Source organism: Erythrolamprus reginae, chromosome 7 (genome assembly GCF_031021105.1).
Source record: "Erythrolamprus reginae isolate rEryReg1 chromosome 7, rEryReg1.hap1, whole genome shotgun sequence".
NCBI lineage: Eukaryota > Metazoa > Chordata > Lepidosauria > Squamata > Dipsadidae > Erythrolamprus > Erythrolamprus reginae.
In genome coordinates, this window is record NC_091956.1 from 67,010,393 (window position 1) to 67,033,299 (window position 22,907).

At 40.2% G+C, this 22,907-nt stretch overlaps 1 protein-coding gene across 1 annotated transcript in view; it reads right to left on the minus strand.

The window, feature by feature from the left end:
• Window positions 1–11,299: 11,299 nt before the first annotated feature.
• Window positions 11,300–22,907, minus strand: part of SLC7A11 (solute carrier family 7 member 11) — a 76,731-nt gene continuing 65,123 nt past the window's right edge. The window contains exons 10-12 of the mRNA XM_070756636.1: window positions 22,495–22,644; window positions 16,211–16,388; window positions 11,300–11,848 (exon numbers count right to left, since the gene is read on the minus strand). Coding sequence (XP_070612737.1) covers window positions 11,781–11,848; window positions 16,211–16,388; window positions 22,495–22,644 — 396 coding nt within the window. The 3' untranslated portion in view covers window positions 11,300–11,780. The remainder of the gene's footprint in view (window positions 11,849–16,210; window positions 16,389–22,494; window positions 22,645–22,907) is intronic.

Sequence of the window (22,907 nt, forward strand, 5' to 3'; positions counted from 1 at the left end):
TAGAACCTTAGTAATTAAGATCATTGGATAAGGGACTTGCTTTCTAGGACCATACATATATATATACAGGTAGTCCCCGGGTTACATCGTCCCCGACGTATGACGTTTCGTCGTTACGATGACCCGGGGACAGTTTCGAAGCCACCGCTGCCACCACCACCTCCATTCAGGTGAAGGGATCTCTGCGGTGGGTGGCGACTTCGGAGACCCCCACGGATATTCCCTCGCCTGAACGGAGGCGGCAGCGGCTTCAAGGGACCAACAGCCTGTCCTTCTCGATGCTGCGTTGCTGCAGCCTCTGAGGCTGCCGCCGCCGCTTCCATTCAGGTGAGGAGATCTCCGCTGTGGGCAGCCTCGGAGGCTACAGCAATGCAGCCCCGAGAAGGACCGGTTATTGGTCCCTTGAAGCCGGTCCTTCTCGGTGCTGCATTGCTGTAGCCTCCGAGGCCACCCACCGTGGAGATCCCCTCGCCCGAACATTCAGCAGGAGGCTTTGACGGCTGTTGGTTCCTTGAAGAAGCCGCCGCCGCCGCTGTCGTGTAAGTCGGAATATTAGTGTAAATCGGAATATTCCAACTTACACCAAACTTGGCTTACGAAGGGCCATGGGAACGGATCCCCATCGTAAGTCGGGGACTACCTGTATACAGTTGTCAATATCTTTTAGATGTACAAAGTTCAGTTTTATTTGTAAAATAGCTAAACAATATAATTTTGTTGTGTATGTGTGTATGTATGTGTAAAATCAACATTTCTTAAAGCCTAATAATTGTCTTTTCTATTATTTTCTTTGACCCAAGCTAATTCTTCCTGAGCAGCTGCACGACAGGGATAATGCAGTACATAATCTGCTGAAGCGTATGATCTTCCTCCATTCCATTTTAAGGGCTATGAAAATACCAAATTTCTGGTCAGCATTTTTGTTTCTGCCTTAAGGCAATGTATTACTTTAGAACATTTTAGTTGCAACTGACCGAATCAAAAACTGCTTGTTGAAATGCAAGTATCTTGAAAAATACACATTTATTTCAATAATTCCATTTGATTTTAAAATTACATAGTTGATACTATTGAGTAGTGTTGGGCGAACCCAACGAAGTTTGGGTTCGTCGAACTCACCCAAACTTTGCTGTGAAGTTTGGGTGAGTTCGCCAAACTCGAACCCGAACCCAAACCTGAACCCGAACTTTTGCATGCAGCAAGCCCCTGTGGCATCCTTTTCTGTAAAAATAAACAGGGAGATGGGGAATTCCCCACCTCCTTTTTGCTTCCTTTTATTGTTACAAAAAAGGATGCCGCAGTGATGCTGCAAGCAAAAGGAAGTGGGAAATCCCACGATGGGATTCCCCACTCTCCTCCCGGACCAGTGGTGGCGTTTTGTGGTGTTTGGCCGAACCCGAACCTGAACTTTACCCGAACTTTTAAAAACGTTCAGGGTCGGGTTCAACATGCCGAACACTGCAAAGTTCGGCACAAACCCGACCTTTGCAGGTTCGGTTCATCCAACACTACTATTGAGCTGTAGAGACCTCCACAAATAATAAAATTGTAATGAAACAATATGTATTTTATCACATGTATAAAATACATGTTGTGGCCCATTGGCTATCCGCAGAGCTAGCAACAGAGTCAGATGAGGAGGAGTGAGAGCAGATCCAGCTTTTGAGCTTTTAAAGTCTCAGATGAGGAAGCGGAAGCAGAGGCAGGGTGTTCTGTCCACTCCAGGTGGAAAGGCAGTTATCTTTTGGGGCCTGAGCTGAATGAGCAGGAGCAACAGATGAGGCCTATCCCCGATATGCGTAAAGAGGAGAGGAGAGCAACGGAAAGCAATAAGCCGGCTTTCAAAGAAAACAAGTCATAGATATTAGCCATTCCCGCCCTGGCTGGGAAATAAATAGTAGACATTTGGAATTGGCCTGTTGTCACAGACAACCATTCATTTTCCAGTGTACATCAATCAAGTCACATTCTTTTTGCTGGAATCAGATTTGTCAGGACTAATTGCTCTATATTTGAGGTGCCAACTGAGTCTCCCTGCTGAGAAATAATAGGTAGTGAATTTGTCTCCACCAGTGCGAACAGGGACTGTTTATGCTCGGCTTAATCATTGAAGGATTTTTTATCTTGAGTTCTCATGTGAATAGAGACAGTGCCCTATTTCAGATGGAGAAAAGATTTTCATTTGTAACTAATTATTTTTGGTTTTGTCTATCCAATGTGAATAACCCTAAGCCTAAGCCTAACCTGAACACACATGTAAGTGCATCATAAGCTTCCTAACAGACAGAAAGCAGCAGGTGAAGCTAAGCTAAATCACATCAGATAGCTGCACAATTAGCACAGGAGGGGGGGCTCCAAGGCTGTGTGCTACCTCCACTATTCTTCTCTATATATACCAATGATTAATGATATATCTGTTAAACTACTGAAGTTCTCAGATGACACAACAGTGATCAGTCTCATTTGAGACCATGATGAATCCACATACAAATGGGAGGTTGAACACTCAAAACAAAATATCCTACAAAAATAGACTAACAATCCTGGGCCTAGAAAGCCTAGAACTATGGCGCCTAAAACATGATCTGAGTATTGCCCACAAGATCATATGCTGCAAAGCCCTACTGGTCAATGACTACTTCAGCTTCTTCAGCTTCAACCGCAACAACAACAAACGAACCGCTCCAAACTTGACTGTAAAAAATATGATTTCAACAATTGAGTTATCAAAGCGTGGAACTCATTACCAGACTCAATTGTGTCAACCCCTAACCCCCAACATTTCGCCCTTAGACTCTCCATGATTGACCTCTCCAGGTTCCTAAGAGGTCAGTAAGGGGCGTACATAAGTGCACTGGTGTGCCTTTCGTCCCCTGCCCAATTGTCTTTCCTTTCTCTCACTTATCATATATATTCTCTTCCTTTCATATATCCTCTCCTCTAAGTTCACTTTTACCCTTATATATATTACTACATGTCTATTTTTCTTCCTATGTGTTTGTGTATTGGACAAATGAATAAATAAAATAAATAAATAAACTAGCCTCGTGGTATGACCAGAACAACTTGAACTGAACACACTCAAAATCGTAGAAATGGTGGTAGACTTTAGGAGAAACCTTCCCATACTACCTCCTCTTACAATACTAGACAACACAGTATCAACAGTAGAGCCCTTCACATTTCCAGGTTCTACCATATTTCAAGGTCTAAAATTGACATCTAGCATCAAAAACGTCATCAAAAAAGCACAACAAAGAATGTTCTTTCTGCGCCAACTCAGAAAGCTCAAACTGCCCAAGGAGTTACTAATACAGTTCTATGGAGGAATTCTTGAGTATGTCATCTGCACCTCTATAACTGTCTGGTTTGGTTGTGCAACACAAGACAGACACAGACTTCAGAGGATAATTACAACTGCAGAAAAATCATTTACTACCAACTTGCCTTGCAATAAGAACCTGTATCCTGCATGAATCAAAAATAGGACTGTGAAAATATTTACAGATCCCTCACATCCTAGGCATAAACTATTTCAACTCCTGTCCTCAAAACAATGCCATAGAGCACTGCACACCAGAACAACTAAACAAAAGAACAGTTTTTTTCCTAAAAGCCTTCACTCTGCTAAACAAATAATTCCCTCAACTCTGTCAAACTACTTACTCAGTCTGCACTATTATTAATCTCCTCATCGTTCCTATCACCCATCTCCTCCCAATTATGACTGCATGGCTGTAACTTTGTTTTTTATATCCTTACGATTTATATTTGCTGTTTCCTAATGTGATCTGATTGCTTATTTATATCCTAAATCATTAACAGTTGTACCTTCTGATTCCTGACGAATGTATCTTTTCTTTTATGTACACTGAGAGCATATTAACCCAGACAAATTCTTTGTTGTATCCAATCACACTTGGCCAATAAATAATTCTATTCTATGCTATGCTATGCTATTCAGACTGCCCGCGAGAGCCATCGTGGGGCTTCCTAGATTCGCCCACGTTTCTGCAACACTCCGCGGCCTGCACTGGCTGCTGATCGGTTTTCGGTCACTATTCAAAGTGTTGGTAATGACCTTTAAAGCCCTACATGGCATTGGGTCAAATATATCCGGAACTGCCTTCTACCGCACGAATCCCAGCGGCCGATAAGGTCCCACAGAGTTGGCCTTCTCCGGGTCCTGTTGACCAAGCAATGTCATTTGGCAGGCCCCAGGGGAAGAGCCTTCTCTGTGGTGGCCCCGGCCCTCTAGAATCAACTCCCCTCAGAGATTAGAATGGCCCCCACCCTCCTTGTCTTTTGCAAATTACTCAAGACCCACCTTTGTCGCCAGGCATGGGGGAGTTAGGATATTCGTTCCCCTAGGCCATTACAAGTTATGTATGGTATGTTTGTGTGTATGTTTGGTTTTTATAATAAGGGTTTTTAGTTGTTTTATTAAATTGGATTGTTACATGTTGTTTTTTATCATTGTTGTTAGCTGCCCAGAGTCTGCCGAGAGGGGCGGCATACAAATCCAATAAATAGATAGATAGATAGATAGATAGATAGATAGATAGATAGATAGATAGATAGATAGATAGATAAATAAATAAATAAATAAATGGGGTTTGTTTTACTCATGAGTAAGTTGTTTCTCATTGCTTGTGAAGGCCGAGTCAGAATATACATCTCTTTCTATAATTCCATTTGATTTTAAAATTATATAGTTGATACTATTGAGCTCTAGAGAAATATATAATTTTAATAATGCAGTATGTATTTTATCATATGTGTATAACATAGAGCTACATGCAGAATGTTTACAAAATATATAATTAACATTAGTTTTTACCTTAATTTGTAATGTACAGAATTATACACTCTTTAAAGTTAGGAAGAATTTCTTTTGATTATAGAAAAACATATTATTACTCTTCATTAGAGTAATCCCTTCTTTTTCATGTTTCTTTTTTATCCTGGTACAGTTTTAAGAGTCATATTATCTTTGATTAATTTAGACTGAATGTATCTACAACCCATTCATGCTATCTCAGAATCTGAAAAAAATGAGTAGTAAAGAGTAGTCACTTATGCATCTTCTAAATAATTTTAAAAATACAGTACAGTGATCCCCCGGGTATCGCGACCCCGATCATTGCGAACGGGCTAAATCGCGATTTTTAAACCCGGAAGTCAAAACACCATCTGCGCATGCGCGCCCTTTTTTTATGGCCACGCATGCGTAGATGGCGCCGGGCAGATCAGCTGCTGGGCGGCTTCCCTGGGTCTTCCCCCTCTTGCTGGCGGGAGGGCGAGCATCAGCGAGGAGTTTCCCCACCGCCCACGCAAACTCCTCGCTGCCGCTCGCCCACCCTTTGCCCGCCCACGCCGTTCGCTCCCCCTCTTGCTGGCGGGAGGGCGAGAAGCCCCCCCCCAGCACCCACTCGCCCGCCCTTCGCCGCTCGCCCGCCCTTCGCCCGGCCACCCGCCGTTCGCTCGCTGCTCGCCCGGCCACCCGGGTTCGGGGGGGGTGCTGGCAAGCCCCCCATGCCGGCGGCGACGTTTTAAAACAGCCACGTGGCTTCCCAATGAGTCCCGAAGACAAACGCGGAAATTCGCCTTTGACGTTTGTCTTTGGGACTCAGTTGCGAAGCCGCGCGGCTGTTTTAAAACATCGCCGCTGGCATGGGGGGGCTTCCTAGCAGCCCCCCAAACCCGGGTTGGGGGTCCGGGGGGGGTGCTGGCAAGCCCCCCATGGCGGCGGCGGCGTTTTAACACAGCCGCGCCGCTTCCCAGCTGAGTCCCCTTCCCAGGAACCCCAATCTTCGGCTCCTCGCTGGCGCTGCGGAAGTAAAAACACCATCTGCGCATGCCCAGATGGTGTTTTTACTTCCGCAGCGCTACTTCGTGAAAACCCGATCATTGCTAGGGGTCCTGGAACGGAACCCTCGCAATGATCGGGGGATCACTGTATATGACAGGTGGTGTGGTTTATTATCTGAAGTGCTAAACTAGAAGTACGGAAAAACAAACAGATTTAATCTTCCCTTATTCATGGAGACTAACTAGATTTCTTTACCCCAGTCAAGCAATCCTAGGGAGGAAGTAAAAAAACAACAACCTTTTATCTTCCAAACCACACTGCTCCATAATTTTCAGTACTGTCTCCCTCCTGCAGTGAATTAATTCATGCTGAATATACAATACGTATATATGTAAGTATATATGTGAACACAGGCTTTATATAAAGGACGGTTAATTGTTTAGCAAATTTCTTTTAAATCAATACATAAACTGATTAATAGTTTAACCATTCAATAAAAGGTCTGTATACTGTAAGAACCTTATACATTATAATTGTCCTATAATTAAAATCCAATACATATTTTCTGTATGAGAATAGTCTGCAGGATTTAGATCTGTCCTAGATTCCTTTTAAAACCGATTAATAATAGCCACTTATCAATTAACACTTGCAGCTAATATTCACAGTCTAACACTTGTAATTATATAACCCCAAGCAGTGTTACTTTTGCACCAATGCTTTATATAGAGTTTTTGAAAAGAAGAAAATATATACCTGCAGAGAATTAGTCAAAGAAGTTGTTGAGATTTCACCTTGGTAGCAGCAGATAATTCCAGTGTAATTCAATAGTGTGTGTGTTTGCGCGCGCGTGCACATACACGCATATGTGCGAGCACATGTGCATGCTGTGTAGCACAAAGTACATGGAAGAGAATCATTAGTAGACAGCATTGTCAGTTCTTAACACCCTTATTCAGAAAACAATTGGACTGGAAGGCTGTGTCAATACAAATTGTGGCTTCTTATTGCCATTGGAGGATTAGATCTCTATTCACTGAGTACTAAATACATGTGGCCTGTGACATAAAATAAGGAACAATAGATGACAATGTGCAACTAATGCTTATTCACCTCCCACCTAAGCACATTAGAAAAGGCAGCAATGCCATTGAATGCATTTCTCCTAACCAAGATTGATCAGGTGGAAAGAATCAGGAAGAGCATTTATATAACTGCACCTTACCATACCAACCTTCCTTCTTAAATTATATCGTTTACATCTTCATTGCAGTAGCAGAATAATCCATGCTATATTGTGATGCAATATTTGGACCTTTTCTTTTTATTCAGAGGTCGTCACTATCCATTTATTTTCCAGAGAACATTATTTATCTCTTGGGTTTCATTCAACTATACATATCTTTGCAAACTGTTCTCCTTCGGTACCTCGTTAATATAGTTTTGTATTATTATAGTGATTGTAAATTTCCATGTGATGGAATTATTAATTAGAATAATAAGCCTCCTGTGTGCCTTTCTAAAAGTCACACTATTACTTTACAAATAATTCAATGTGCACAGAATATAAAAATGCATAATTAATAAAGAAGGCAATCTCTCTAAGGACAATGAGCCTGTTTTGGGGCCACTAATCTTATTAAAAAAAAGTGATGCCTGAAACTATTTTTCTTCATGCAGTGTTGCGAAATGAAAAACAAAACCCCCAGAAAGACATTGAACAGAATGCTGTCAACATCAGTAAAGTTGCCTTGAACAACTTCCTATTTCAAATAGTAAAGCAAAGAAGGAAAAGACAAAAGAGCCAGTCAGAATCATTGAATGTGCAGCTTTAGAAAATTTTGCATAAATAAAACAAAATAGACTGAGAAGTGATTATATTTACACCTGATGTCTTAATTTGTTTAATAGACAAAAATGATGGTCTCACAAAAACACAAGCTATAAGCTAATGTATAAGCTTATTAGCTATAACCATGATGGCAAACCTATGGCATTGTGTCAGACGTGGCATGCAGAGTCTTCTCTATGATAAAGTGACCAGACGTCCCGCTTTCAGTGGGACAGTCACGCCTTTTCATCATTTGTCGCACGAATCCCAGTGACCGGTTAGGTCCCACAGAGTTGGCCTTCTCCAGGTCCCATCAACTAAACAATGTCGTTTGGCGGGACCCAGGGGAAGAGCCTTCTCTGTGGCGGCCCCGACCCTTTGGAACCAACTCCCCCCAGATATCAGAGTTGCCCCCACCCTCCTAGCCTTTCGTAAGCTCCTTAAAACCCACCTCTGTCGTCAGGCATGGGGAAATTGACATTTTTCCCTCCCCCTAGGCTTATAAAATTTATGCATGGTATGCTAGTATGTATGATTGGTTTCTAAATTGGGGTTTTTAAAATTAACTTAAATATTAGATTTGTTTATATTGTATTACTATTGCTGTGAGCCGCCCCGAGTCTGCGGAGAGGGGCGGCATACAAATCTGATTAATAAATAAATAAATAAATCCCGCGCCCTTTGAAGAATGTACCGCTTTTTTTCCTCCCAACCAGCCCCCTTGGGAAGAGGCTGGAGGGTGGTTATTCCAGGCTCTCCGCTGCTGCCTCACCCTCCCTGCCCCTAACCCAGCTTGGCTGGAGGTCTCTGCACAGACTTCAGGCCAGCTGTGCAGGGCCTTTCCTCACCCGTTTCCCCTGCCCCGCCCCCGGACAGGCCCAGTCATGTCCCGGCGCTGCAGCCCTGCGGAAGAGGGAATGGCAGGCGGGAGGATTTGCCGCAACCCAGGAGGAGCTTAAGGGCCGGCCGGGTCTCTGCCGGCTGCTCTTCTTTCCCAGCCCCCTGCTCCAAAGAGGAAGGCCAGCTGCATGGGTGAGTAACGGGGAAGGGGATCTGGGGGGGGGGGGTGGCCCTCCAGATGCTACTACACTACACTCTCTTCATTGCTAAGTTGTGCTGTTAAAGAAATCTAGTGCCACCAGGGAGAAGGTAAGTTGTGAAAGAGTGATTGACATTCCTCACAGAACCTCATTATTCAGGTTCAATTGCCACGTTGGCACTTGGTGATAAATAAATGGGTTTTGGGTTGCAATTTGGGCACTCAGTCCCTAAAAGGTTCACCATCACTGAGCTATAAGGAGCTCTAGTGCAGTGTTTCCCAACCAGTGTGCCATGGCACACTAGTGTGCCGTGGGACATGGTCAGGTGTGCCGCGAGCCCGGCCTGGCTGGAACTTCCCTGGCGGTGACGGGAAGTGAACTTTTGGGGCTTGGTGGGAGGGCGCCAGCCACTGTTGTTTCTAAGCTGCGTAGGCGTGCGCCCGCACAGTCATTAGGAAACCCCCCCCCCGCAGAAATTTTTGAAGTGGCACAAAGCCACGCAGTCCTGAATTGCTCCCTTCTCCGGCCAGCAAAGTCTGCTGCCCGGGAAAGCGCCGCCTTTGAAAAGCGCGCGTTTAAAAAGCGTGCCGTTTTGCCAGGCAGCCGGCTTGCTGGCCGGAGAAGCGAGCGATCCAGGACTGCGTGGCTTTGCACCGTGATGATAATGGTGCCGTGGTGGCCTCCAAGTGCCGCCCTTCGTGGCGCCCCACCACCCATTCCTGCAGGTAGAAGTCGGGCGGGGTACCGGGAGGCGGAGGCGGTGCGTGGCCGGGCGCTGAGCGCCATAGACACCTGGGAGGGCAAAGGGTTGGATGTGGCTGCTGCCTCTTAGGCGGAGGCGAAGGCAACGGCGGAGTTTGCGCTGGGGCCATGCGGGGCCGCTGATCCAGGGGGCCACGGACCGGCAAGCTACCCTCCACTCTCTCTCCGCTCTCTCTTTCTCTCTATGTTGCCGGCGTGGTGCACGAGAGAGAAAGAGAGAGAGAGAAAAAGGAGGGTTAGAGAGAAAGCAAGAGAGAAAGAGGAAGAGAGAAGGAAAGCGAGAGAGAGAAAGCAAGGGAGAGAGAAAGCAAGAGAGAGAAAAAGAAATAATAAAAGAGATAGCAAGAGAGACAGAAAGAGAGAGAGAAAGAATGCAAGAGAGAGAAAGCGAGAAAGAAGGAGGGAAGGAGGGCGAGAGAAAGCAAAAAAGAGAGGAAGGAAGGAAGGAAGAAAGAGGGATGGAGACAGAGGGAAAGAAAGAGATAGGGGAGAAATAGGGCGAAAGGGAGGAAGAGAGGGTTTTTTTGTCCAAACATTTTTAGCCCCTCCCCCCACTCGCCCCCCCCACTCGCCCCCCCGCTCAGTGTTCCCCAGGATTTTGTAAGTGTGAATAATGTGCCGCGGCTCAAAAAAGGTTGGGAAACACTGCTCTAGTGCACAATGGTTAAAGTGCAATATTGGAGGCAAATGCTGCCCACAGTCTGGAGTTAAATCCTGATGGGGCTTAAGTTGGTTCCACCTTCCATCCTTCCAAGTTCAGTACAATGAAGACCCAGATTGATGAAAGCAAAATGTTGCAAACCGGAGAGTGCTGTAAAGCACTAGGGAGAAGTATATAAGCTTAAATGCTATTTCTATGAGAAGAGAAGAGAATTTTATTGGCCATTTTATTTTACTGAAAGAGTAGTAGATCCTTGGAACAAACTTCCAGCAGACGTGGTTGGGAAATCCACAGTAACTGAATTTAAACATGCCTGGGATAAACATATATCCATCCTAAGATAAAATACAGGAAATAGTAAAAGGGCAGACTAGATGGACCAAGAGGTCTTTTTCTGCCGTCAGTCTTCTATGTTTCTATGTTTCTATGTTTCAAGTGTGTCATCTGTGAACTTCAGTAGTTTAGCAGATGGATCGTTAGATATGTAGTCATTGGTATGAAGAGAAAAGTGGAGAAAGCATACAGCCCGGGAGGGTGGGGGTGGGTGGGTGCTGTGCCAATTGTACAAGTATCTGACGTGATTCTGCTTAGCTTTACCTGCTGCTTCCTGTTTCCTGGGAAGCTTATGATCCACTTATAAGTGTGTTCAGGTACTGCTAGCTGGTTTAACTTAGTTAGAAGAGCGTCTGGAATGATGGTATTGAATTCTGAATTGAAATCTACAAAGAGGACCGTTGCGTAGGTCTTTAGAGATTCTAAATGTTGTAGGATGTAGTGCAGAGTCATATTAACATCATCATCTGTTGATCTTTTGCTCAATATGCAAATTGCAGGGGGTCTAACAATGTATCTGTGATGGTTTTCAAGTGGGACAGCACTAGCTTTTCAAAGGTTTTCACAACTACTGATTTTAGAGCAGCTGTAGTCATTTAGTTAATAACAACAACAACAATAATAATAATAATAATAATTTATTAGACTTGTATGCCGCCCCTCTCCGAAGACTCATTATGTTTGTTATGTAAGTATTGACAAAGAATGTTCCTGTCTATCATTTGGTATATTCTTTGGATGTCAGAACAATTTCGTAGTCTTAATCACAACTGAGTAGGGAAAATAGAGTTGTCTTTAATGCAGTAGTGTCCCCATTGAACCATAAAGTGTTGCTTTAAAAAAAAACCCAAATGGAATAATTTTGTATGAATACAATTTTATTGTTGTCTTACATCAGATCAGCATGGAGAATTCAAATATAATCCATTCTAATATTTCCAGCGATGATGAACATTTTTAAAACAAATGTTCTTAGTAAATATCAGTATGAAAAATTGGACATCTTATACATTTAAAATATATAAAATACCATATCAACTCCATTTGCAAACTAGAAGATAAACACTAAAAAAACAACAGTTTTAAAACAGTGGCCTACAAAACTGCTGATATAGTATCAGATAATTTTTTTATGTATGTATACACATACATCAATAACAATTCCATTTAAAGTTTGCATCAAGTATCAGGTTAAAAGTGGTTCCCAAATATAACTTATCCAAATTTTCCAGTAAAACTTTTTTTAAAGCCATTTTGGTAAAAAAAATAAAAAAAAAAGTTCATTTACTCAGTGAAGAATTTGGATGTTTGTCTAACAATGCAGATTCTTCTAGCTGAAGATCACAAATTTGGATTATCTTCTGTTGGAATAACTTCTAAGATTATTTGCAATGTTGATGTCATGTTGTCTGTGAAAGAACAATATATGAGAGTCTGTTCATGTTTACTCAGATGTAAGTTCAAACAGGTTTTTTTACTTAGAACATTTGGAATAGGACAATAGGCAGAGAAAGAGCTAACAGAGACAATATTCAAATCAAACAACTGACAATTTGATTCAAATCCAAAGTATATATTTCACAAAATGTATCCAATGATTCATTTTTTAGAATCTGAATCTTATTAAACTTTTTAAGAAGATAGCCTTTATTAAGTAATACAAAAACAAATCTAAAAATAATAATCTGGCAAATTCTTGCTTTCAACAATACATTAGATATATTGCAATTATAATTCATGTTAGATTTATTTCCTGTATAGTGTCTTCAGAAGAGTTGCCTTCTCTAATTCTAAACTACCACATAGGATTGTTCTTAGAATAAAAAAACAGCATTGGCCCTACATACTATGTGGAGTTCCTTACAGGAAAAGTAAGATGTAAATGTAGAAACATAGAAACATAGAAGTCTGACGGCAGAAAAAGACCTCATGGTCCATCTAGTCTGCCCTTGTACTATTTTCTGTATTTTATCTTAGGATGGATATATGTTTATCCCAGGCATGTTTAAATTCAGTTACTGTGGATTTATCTACCACGTCTGCTGGAAGTTTGTTCCAAGGATCTACTACTCTTTCAGTAAAATAATATTTTCTCACGTTGCTTTTGATCTTTCCCCCAACTAACTTCAGATTGTGTCCCTTGTTCTTGTGTTCACTTTCCTATTAAAAACACTTCCCTCCTGGACCTTATTTAACCCTTTAATATATTTAAATGTTTCGATCATGTCCCCCCTTTTCCTTCTGTCCTCCAGACTATACAGATTGAGTTCATTAAGTCTTTCCTGATACGTTTTATGCTTAAGACCTTCCACCATTCTTGTAGCCCGTCTTTGGACCCGTTCAATTTTGTCAATATCTTTTTGTAATTTAAACAAATAAATAAAAATAAAATAAAAGCTGTTAGTGGAATTTAATGCAGAACTTACTTACTTACTTACTTACTTACTTACTTACTTACTTACTTACTTACTTACTTAGTTATTTACTTATTCATTCGTTTGTTTGTTTGTTTGTTTGTTTATTTGTTTATTTATTTATTTATAAGATTTCTATGCCACCCTTCCGATTCTATCTTCCTAATAGCTGCCTTCTGTTCTCTAAAATCAGATTTTTATATACATACACTAAAAATCCAATGTGAAAAACCATTAAAGCATGGCAAGATGTTTCAATATATTTTGCTTCCATCATGTGCATTTGGCACCCTTGAAAAGCATTGATTTTAAAGTTGAACTAAATCGATTTATATTGCAATTTTGCATCTGTGAATGTCCCACTAAAATAGTTTATATTCTCTCTTCCTTATCTAAAACCATTTACTTATTCCTGAGAACTCTTTTTAGAAAATCAGGAAACCTTTTTGATCAAATTAAGTTAGCATACAGAAAAAATTGATGACTATCCATATTTAAGTAACATAAGATCAAAACCACCGATGATTGGTCTATGGTTCCTTTGCATAGGATTACTGATATCTATGGGGACAATAAATAAATATTGTTGTTTCCTTAACAAAATAATTACAGTTAGATTGGTAAAGATGATGTTCATGGGATGGAAGCCTAGCATTCTAATTATAAACTATTTTGTATACCAAATTTTATACTGGGTTTTCAGAGTCTGGGTGTTTCATTTATGGTATTTATATTTTCTCCTGTCAGGAAAAAATAATAGTCACAGCGCTCAAAACAAAATCACTGCATTGTTATCAAGAGCAGAAATCTCAAAAGTATTATGCTTTTTACTTAAATGTAATGGTTCAACACTGGCATCCAGTGGCCATACTGATTTATGAAACTACAATTCAACAGCTTGTGAAACTGTAACTACCTGATAAAAGAATAAAATACAAAGACTCTTCTGAGGCAGAAAGAAATAACTTCAGAATCCTATAGACATAAGGTTAGATTAATAACAGTGATTCCCAACACACAAGTTTTGTTTTATATTTCTTAAGTTTATATTAATTCTTTGAAGAAAACAATGCTTGTGAAGACATATACAGTAAGTAGATAAATAAAGGTACAAAGATATTTTGACTATCATACAGTGATTTATTCATTGTAGCTATTGAAAATATTTAAAAGATGCAACTTTATACATTATATATTTATATATAATAAATTTATACATTGATATTACTTAGTAACCATATTTTAATTACCATTTTTTGGATAAATGGTAAATATTCCATTTCACATTCTTGAAAAATAGCCTGTTGGACTGTATACCACCCTCTTTCTTTCTTTCTTTCTTTCTTTCTTTCTTTCTTTCTTTCTTTCTTTCTTTCTCCCCCTCTCTCTCTCTCTCTCACACACATGTAAAAACACCATTATACAGATTGTAGATTTTTCTTTCTGCAGAAGCAACAACTGTGTGTGTTAAAGCATATCTAATTAAAATTAATTGCACCTACATTAAGGGATTTCTTTTTAGAAGAATCACAGGTACTGGGGTTTTCATTATGACTGCAGTACATTGGAAGGAATGATATGGATTATGTATTCTTACCCATTATAACTCTGACATTCTGCCCCAGGCCAAAATTAGCTTTGTGGTATAAAAGATTCCTAATGGTTTCAGCTGAAAATGTTTCCTAAAATTAATTGAAATGCTAGAAGCTGAGATGTTTCACAGGAATTTCTATTATAAAGATAGAGACCTTCAAGCCTGGAATACACTTTCCTGACTGTAGTTTCGTCCCCAAACCACCAAAACTTTAACCTTTAACTCTTGACTGGCAAACTCTATTCTCTGGCTGTAATGCTGCTGATGACCTCAATAACATCTTATTGCTTGAAGTCAAAAGAACTATCAGACTACATGTACCACTAATAATCTCCATAACCAAGAAAAACAAACTACCCATATCAATAAGGAAGCTACTATTTTTAAAAAATCCCTCTGGCAAAAAAACAAAGCAGACCTCTACAAAAAAACAAACCTCTACAAAATATATGACACCAAATAAAACTGGAATGCTCCAACTATCACAGCAAACAGGAGCTAAACCTTCTGCGCACAAAATCCAACTGTGCTTTCTACAACTTCATAAATAACAAACTCAAGGAGTTGAGACCCCTCCCACCACTAAAAGAATGCTACAATGAAACAGTCAAAGCTAACCCCTTCAACACATTCTTTGGCTCAGTCTTTATAAACAGCAACAGCTCATGCACAAAAAACCTAGAGGTACCACAAATACTCACAATGATTTAACACAAATAGACTTCACTGAAGACAACACTGAAAAAGCATTGCACAGCCTAAAACCTTTTTTGTCAATCAGACCTAATGGACTATATGCATACTTCCTAAAAAAGCTTTCCACAGCCATAGCTGAACCACTAATCATAATCTTTGAAAAATCCTACCAAATGGTCACTAGCCACAGTCATCCCCATCTTTTAAAAAGGAGATCACAATCTAGTAGAAAATTATAGAGCAATCTCCCTAGGCTGCATCACATGCAAAGTCATGGAATCAATCATAAATCAATCCATGCACTCCACCTAGAAACTAACAGCCTACTTTCAAAAAAGCAAAACTTGACCAGAGCAAAATAATAGGTGCAATTTATATAAACTTCTGTAAAGCCTTTTTGTCATATTATAATCTCTAATATATTTGGAAGAAAACACCATATTTGGGAAAGTACAGGAGAAAATATTTCATTGCATGCCTACAGCAACATACACCTACCAAATGAATTGTCTCCTTTCTCAACAAATTTTAGGAATTACCAGCCAGCATTCATATTTCATTTGATAGAAACATATGAAGATAGTTGATCATAGGATAGACAAACTAGAGAACGACTTTAATTTTTTTTAATTGAAGGAGGATTAGAAAGGAGAATGCAGTTGTGTTACAAATTATAAATTATTTTTAGTTTTAATTATTAGATTTGTATTCTACATTGTTTTTTTCTATTACTGTTGTGAGCCGCCCCGAGTCTCCGGAGAGGGGCGGCATATAAATTTAATTAATAAATTAATAAATTAATAGTGTAATGAGTTCTATTAGTAAAACGCTACTCTCTAATTAAACTTGTGCAACAATTTATCTAGTACATCAGATTAAAAATGACGTGACATGAGAATAGTAACGTATGAAAAAATTAAATTCTCCGTTGTAAACTTATTCTTGTTCTATAAAAACAATATGAAAATAAGAGTTACCTTGAGGTAAGACGGCTGTCTTATAAATTTTATAAATAAATATATAAATAAAAATACAAAATAAATCGGTTTAGCTCAAAATTCACTCACCTAAAAATCGCCTAAGGCATGTGGGCTTCTTGTCCCATACAATAAAGAGGTAGTAGGCAGGGACTCCTGTCATTGTAATTGCAAAACCAATGCCAGTATTAACCGGATCAGCATAAAGTGACAGTGCAACCATGAAGAGACAGGTGAAGGAAAACAGAGCAGGAATAAATAGTGGTACCTGGAAAACATTCCAAAAAAATACTATTATAATTTAAGTTTACCTATTAAATATCAGTAGTATCACCTCGAGGTCCGATTACTGCAACGCTCTCTACAGGGGGCTACCTTTGAAAAGTGTTTGGAAACTTCAGATCGTGCAGAATGCGGCCGCAAGAGCCATCGTGGGGCTTCCTAGATTCGCCCATGTTTCTGCAACGCTCTGCGGCCTGCACTGGCTGCCGATCGGTTTCCAGTCACAATTCAAAGTGTTGGTAATGACCTTTAAAGCCCTACATGGCATTGGGCCAGAATACATCCGGAACTGCCTTCTACCGCACGAATCCCAGCGGTCAATAAGGTCCCATAGAGTTGGCCTTCTCCGGGTCCTGTCGACCAAACAATGTGGTTTGGCGGGCCCCAGGGGAAGATCCTTCTCTGTGGCGGTCCCGGCCCTCTGGAATCAACTCCCCCCAGAGATTAGAATGGCCCCCACCCTCCTTGTCTTTTGCAAATTACTCAAGACCCACCTTTGTCGCCAGGCATGGGGAGTTAGGATATTCCTTCCCCTAGGCCATTGCAAGTTATGTATGGTAAGTTTGTGTGTATGTTTGGTTTTTATAATAAGGGTTTTTAGTTGTTTTATTAAATTGGATTGGTACATGTTGTTTTTTATCATTGTTGTTAGCCGCCCGAGTCTGCGGAGAGAGGCGGCATACAAATCCAATAAATTTTAAAAAATTAAATTAAATTAAAATATAGTGACACACTACAACTTTGAAAAATGTGGATATTCAGGACTTATGCAAATGCAGGAGAATTATGGGATGATGGCTGCCATGTGACAACCATTTTAGTGAGCTCCTTATCCTCCTGTAACAGCTACTTATAATGGCTGTAAAATAGTTTATTTTGATTTAATAATAGCTATAAATTAGTTAAATTCATTTTTTTGATTAGCAGCAGTAATTTTAGGTTTTTAGATTTAGGATTATATAGGATTTAGGTTTTAAATTATGAGTTCCGGAAAAAGAAAAAGTCAATACTGTGGAAGTATGTTTTAATTTTTTTTCTTTTGTTTTATAACCAACCAAGGATGCAGAAACAAAGGCGGGTAGCAAAAACAAAAGGGTCTTGAAAAGAAAAGAAAAAAGGAGACATAATTTGGAATTACAGTTAGGAGTAACTACCCCAAATGCAGACAACCAAAAATAAGACTTATTTCAAATAATGGACTCTGCAAGTAAGTCTTGCAGAGTCTTGCTCTCCTACCCCCATACCTTCAGCAAATAAGCCCTGTTCCTTGCTTGAGTGGGAAGAAGAAGAGCTATGGAAATGCAATTGGCTAGTAAAAGAAACTACATGCATTTTTATTCAACATGCATCCCAGTGGTGGTTTAATTAATAGCAAGTTCTACACCATTATCCATTTTGTCAGTGGAATAAAGTGATTGATGTGGTTAAAAATAAGAAGGAGGCCTTTAATACCAGTAAATTGTATGACTATGTAAGCAAATACTTTCCAAGCTATGCTATCAATTGTTCTGTCTGGATGGGTCACCGATCGGAATAAAAGCCACACATACAGTCATAGGGTTATATATAAAAGAACACTGCTATTATAATGTTAGGAAAACAAGGGTTAATAGTTTCAACTCAAATTTAGTCCATACTGGAAGTATTCCCAGCTTAATTGTCTCTGAGATAAGAACAAATCCTGGGCTGGAAGCCAAACTCATTAGGGGAAATTCCTTTGAAGTGATTCTGTCAATCAAGTGAACTTATAGTTTCTCCAGAGTCTTTTCAGACATGAGTCAGGACAATCTGAAAGCATAAAGTTCTCCCGGAATTCTGGAGCTCACACACAGCCATGATTTTTCAAATGATGTTCACCAGTCCACTTATCCCCAGTCTGTCCCTTATATAGTGACAATGTGTGGCCAAATGTTCCCTAGAGCTACTAACGCCAAGACCCCATTCTTTTCAGATACACTTGTCTGCACATAGTTCTCCTCACTCTGGCATCTAACATGGGATCGTTCTCTAATTCATCTTCCTCCTCTAACTCAGTTAAGACCATAACTAGTAGTGCTACAGCTTCTAGTTGATCCTCAGACTCCACATCACTCTCACTCTCAGACCCAGGTGACAAGAACACTGGCTTAGGATACCAATATGCATTTGTCTCCTGGTCCTCAAAATCCATAACCAGCTGAACTGGACGTGGACCAGCCACATCACCTTCCGAGTACAACTCAAGATACTGGTAGTCATTTATAAAGCCTTCCATGATATAGGATCTGGGTATTTGCAAGATCTTTTCTTTTCCATTGTCTATTTAAGACCTGGCTGACTTGGCATGTTCTGGATACCATTGATTAAAGCAATGTCATCTCATATGATTTAAAGTATTCTTTGTAGATACATCTGCCTTTTGGAACAGCATTTGCCTTTAACCTTGCTGTCTTTTATGTATTTATTTATGTATTTATTTATTGGATTTATTTATTGGATTTGTATGCCGCCCCTCTCCATAGACTCGGGGCGGCTAACAACAGTAATAAAAAACAGCATGTAAATCCAATATTAAAACAACTAAAAAACCCTTATTGTAAAACCAAACATACATACAAGCAAACATACCATGCATAAATTGTAAAGGCCTAGGGGGGAAAGAATATCTCAGTTCCCCCATGCCTGACGGCAGAGGTGGGTTTTAAGGAGCTTACGAAAGGCGAGGAGGGTGGGGGCAATTCTAATCTCCGGGAGGAGTTGGTTCCAGAGGGCCGGGGCCACCACAGAGAAGGCTCTTCCCCTGGGCCCCGCCAAATGACATTGTTTAGTTGACGGGAGCCGGAGAAGGCCCACTCTGTGGGACCTAACTGTTCGCTGGGATTCATGCAGCAGAACGCGGTCCCTGAGATAATCTGGTCCAGTGCCATGCGGAGGGCATTTCAGACCAAGGTGTTCACACAGGGCAATGTGTGGCACCACTCATTGCCATGTAATTGTAACAGTTTCTGTATTGTATATCTTAGTTTATTTTTTCATGTGCAATTCTCTTTTAATGTTGTTTTGAATGAATGAGTCACTCACAGTCATATAGGTGTGAACAGCCTTAGAAATTATTTAAATAAATAAAAAAATAAAAGCCATTTACGAAGACCAGTTCTGTCAATGGCTATCAGTTTTGAGACTCTGTGTTATCTCAACACCTGAAGCCACAAGTTCAAAGGTATGGTAGAAACAACAGTGGAAGACAGATTGGGTCTGTGCCTTGCTCACAAACACCAAAAAGGCATCTATACTGGGAAAAACAAAATACTTAGTCTCATACAGTAAGGCCAAGAAGATGTTCTCACAAATCTTTGCAGACTGTACCTTGAGAGCCTTGTACAGTGGTACGTCATCTTACGAACGCCTCTTCTAACGAACTTTTCAAGATACGAACCTGGTGTTTAAGATTTTTTTGCCTCTTCTTCTGAACTATTTTCACCTTACGAACCCAAGCCGCTGCTGCTGGGCTGAAGGGGTTTCTTTTTTCCCCCTTTTTTGAAGAAAGAAAAGGGAGGGGCGTCTTGGAGGAGGAAAGATTTTGCAGAGAACAGCCACAGGCACTGAAAGAGTGTCTTTTGAAGATAGAAAAGGGAGGGGCGTCCCCCTTGCCTTTCTTCCTTCCCACTCACCCTTTAGCCTAGCCTTGCTTCTTCCACCTGCCCCCCTTAGCTGCTCCTCCCTGCCCTCTGTTCGCCTCCCTTCTAAAGTTTGGGATTTTCCGGAAGGATTTGCACGCATTATTTGCTTTTACATTGATTCCTATGGGAAACATTGTTTTGTCTTACAAACTTTTCACCTTACAAACCTCCTCCTGGAACCAATTAAGTTCGTATCATGAGGTACCACTGTATTTGCTTTACTAGTCTACCATCATTTTAAATGATAATAGACAAGCAATGACAATCAGAATATAATATTTTAGAATTGTCTATTTGAGTCAGTCTTACAATGTAACAAGATTTTCAGGGTATGGTCTATGATTTAAAACTCTTCACTATATATCGATTAACTTCCCAGCTCTCCCCCCCCAAATCAATAAATAATCAGGCAAAAGACTGCCAGGTTAAATGGCATTTTAGAAATGAATAACAAGTTCTGATAGCATGGTGTACCTATAGTATTCTATACTTCTTTATTCATAGAAATTTAAAAAATATATTTTAAAATTTAAAAAAACACTTGGAATCTATTTTAAAATATAGGAAAACTCACAATATGTAATTAAACAGTTTTCATGAATGAAATTTATTTATTTTATTTATTTATTTTATTTATTAGATTTGTATGCCGCTCCTTTCCGTAGACTCGGGGTGGCTCACAACACAATAAAAACAGTTTATAACAAATCTAATAATTTACTATTTAAAATATTTTTAAAAAACCATGATTAAACAGACATACACACAAGCATACCATACATAAATTGTATAGGCCCGGGGGAGATATCTCAGTTCCCCCATGCCTGACGACAAAGGTGGGTTTTAAGGAGTTTGCGAAAGGCGAGGAGGGTAGGGGCAGTTCTAATCTCTGGGGGGAGCTGGTTCCAGAGAGTCGGAGCCACCACAGAGAAGGCTTTTCCCCTGGGGCCCGCCAACCAACATTGTTTAGTTGACAGGACCCGGAGAAGGCCCACTCTGTGGGACCTAATCGGTCGCCTGGGATTCGTGCAGCAGAACGCGGTCTCGGAGATATTCTGGTCCGATGCCATGAAGGGCTTTAAAGGTCATAACCAACACTTTGAATTGTGACCAGAAATTGATCGGCAACCAATGCAGACTGCGGAGTGTTGGTGAAACATGGGCATACCTAGGTAACCCCATGACTGCTCTCGCAGCTGCATTCTGCACGATCTGAAGTTTCCGAACACTTTTCAAAGGTAGCCCCATGTAGAGAGCATTACAGTAGTCGAACCTCGAGGTGATGAGGGCATGAGTGACTGTGAGCAGTGAGTCCCGGTCCAGATAGGGCCGCAACTGGTGCACCAGGCGAACCTGGGCAAATGCCCCTCTTGCCACAGCTGAAAGATGGTTCTCTAATGTGAGCTGTGGATCGAGGAGGATGCCCAAGTTGCGGACCCTCTCCGAGGGGGTCAATAATTCCCTCCCCAGGGTGATGGACGGACTGGTGGGATTGTCCTTGGGAGACAAATCCCACAGCCACTCCGTCTTATAGTGTTCCTTATTGGAAAAGAAGCAATTTTTTGATATTTTATTTTAGATTTTTTTTAAATCCTTCCTTTATTTCTTTTATAATAACTCAAGGCTACAAAAATACATAATACTACTTCCTCCTCTTATTTTACTCACAACAACCACCCTGTAAGGTGAGTTGGATTGACAGAATGTGATTGGCCCAAAGTTGGCCCAGCTTTCATGCCTGTGGCAGGACTTATATTCTCTTAGCTTCTGGTCTGATGCTGTAACCACTACACTGTTAAAAATAAAATCACAGTAAACTAATGAAAATAAAACTGAAATAAAATTAAGTGGGAAACAATTCCTCTGTCATGAAGCAATATAAAACAATGATTATGGTATTACTGTAGCAAGTAATATTGAGAAAAATATGTCATTTGATTGGAAGGACTGCGAACTGTGTTCTTTAACCAACACTGAAATCATTTAACGTCTAGCTGTGATACCTAATCCCTAAAAGAAGCAGAACAAATTCAGGCAACTGACGTATGACATAATGTCTGAAGAACTGTTAATATTTTTAAACAATTCCTCATGAATTCCTCAGTTTGATGTTGAAAAGATGTGGCTACATTTGCCATCAAACCTGTTTGGCTTCCAAACTGAATTACTACCATAGTTGTATTGGACACTGTTGAAGATTTTAAAAAAATAACCTGTTGTTGGACTGGTGAAATAATACCATATTTTTGGGGCTCTTTATAAGCAAGATTTCAGGAGATATTTTCAGAGAACAGATAAATTCATATGAATGTACGAACAACCAGAAAAGAGGATATTTTAATTAGGCGATCTCTTTTTAAATATAGGTTTGAATCAAAATTGTTGGTTTGAATCAAATCTGTTTATGGAAAACAGTCATGTAACCATGGTTACCTTGAAAGGACGAAGCATATCAGGACGCTTATATCTGAGATAGATCATCCCGGCAACTGCCAATCCTATGAAAAGCCATCTTGCAAAACTGAGGAAGTTCAAGAGGCTGTAGAGATCACTGGTGAAGAGCATGATCATAGTGATAGGGTACTGAAAAATAATTTAAAAATAAGAAAGCTTCATTGGTTCACAAGTTGTTGCTTATTACATTGTATAGGATACACCACAAACCATATTGAATTTTCTTCCCCCTTTACTCAAAAAAAACAACAGTTCTTTGAGACATTTGGAGTTGGAGTTCTATCATTTTCTCCAAAATCTTTGCCACAGAAGAATATTGTACACTAGACAATTGGCATCCAGAATGACTGGATCTAGAAATGGCTTTCCCAAGAGAAGAGCCTTCTCTGTGG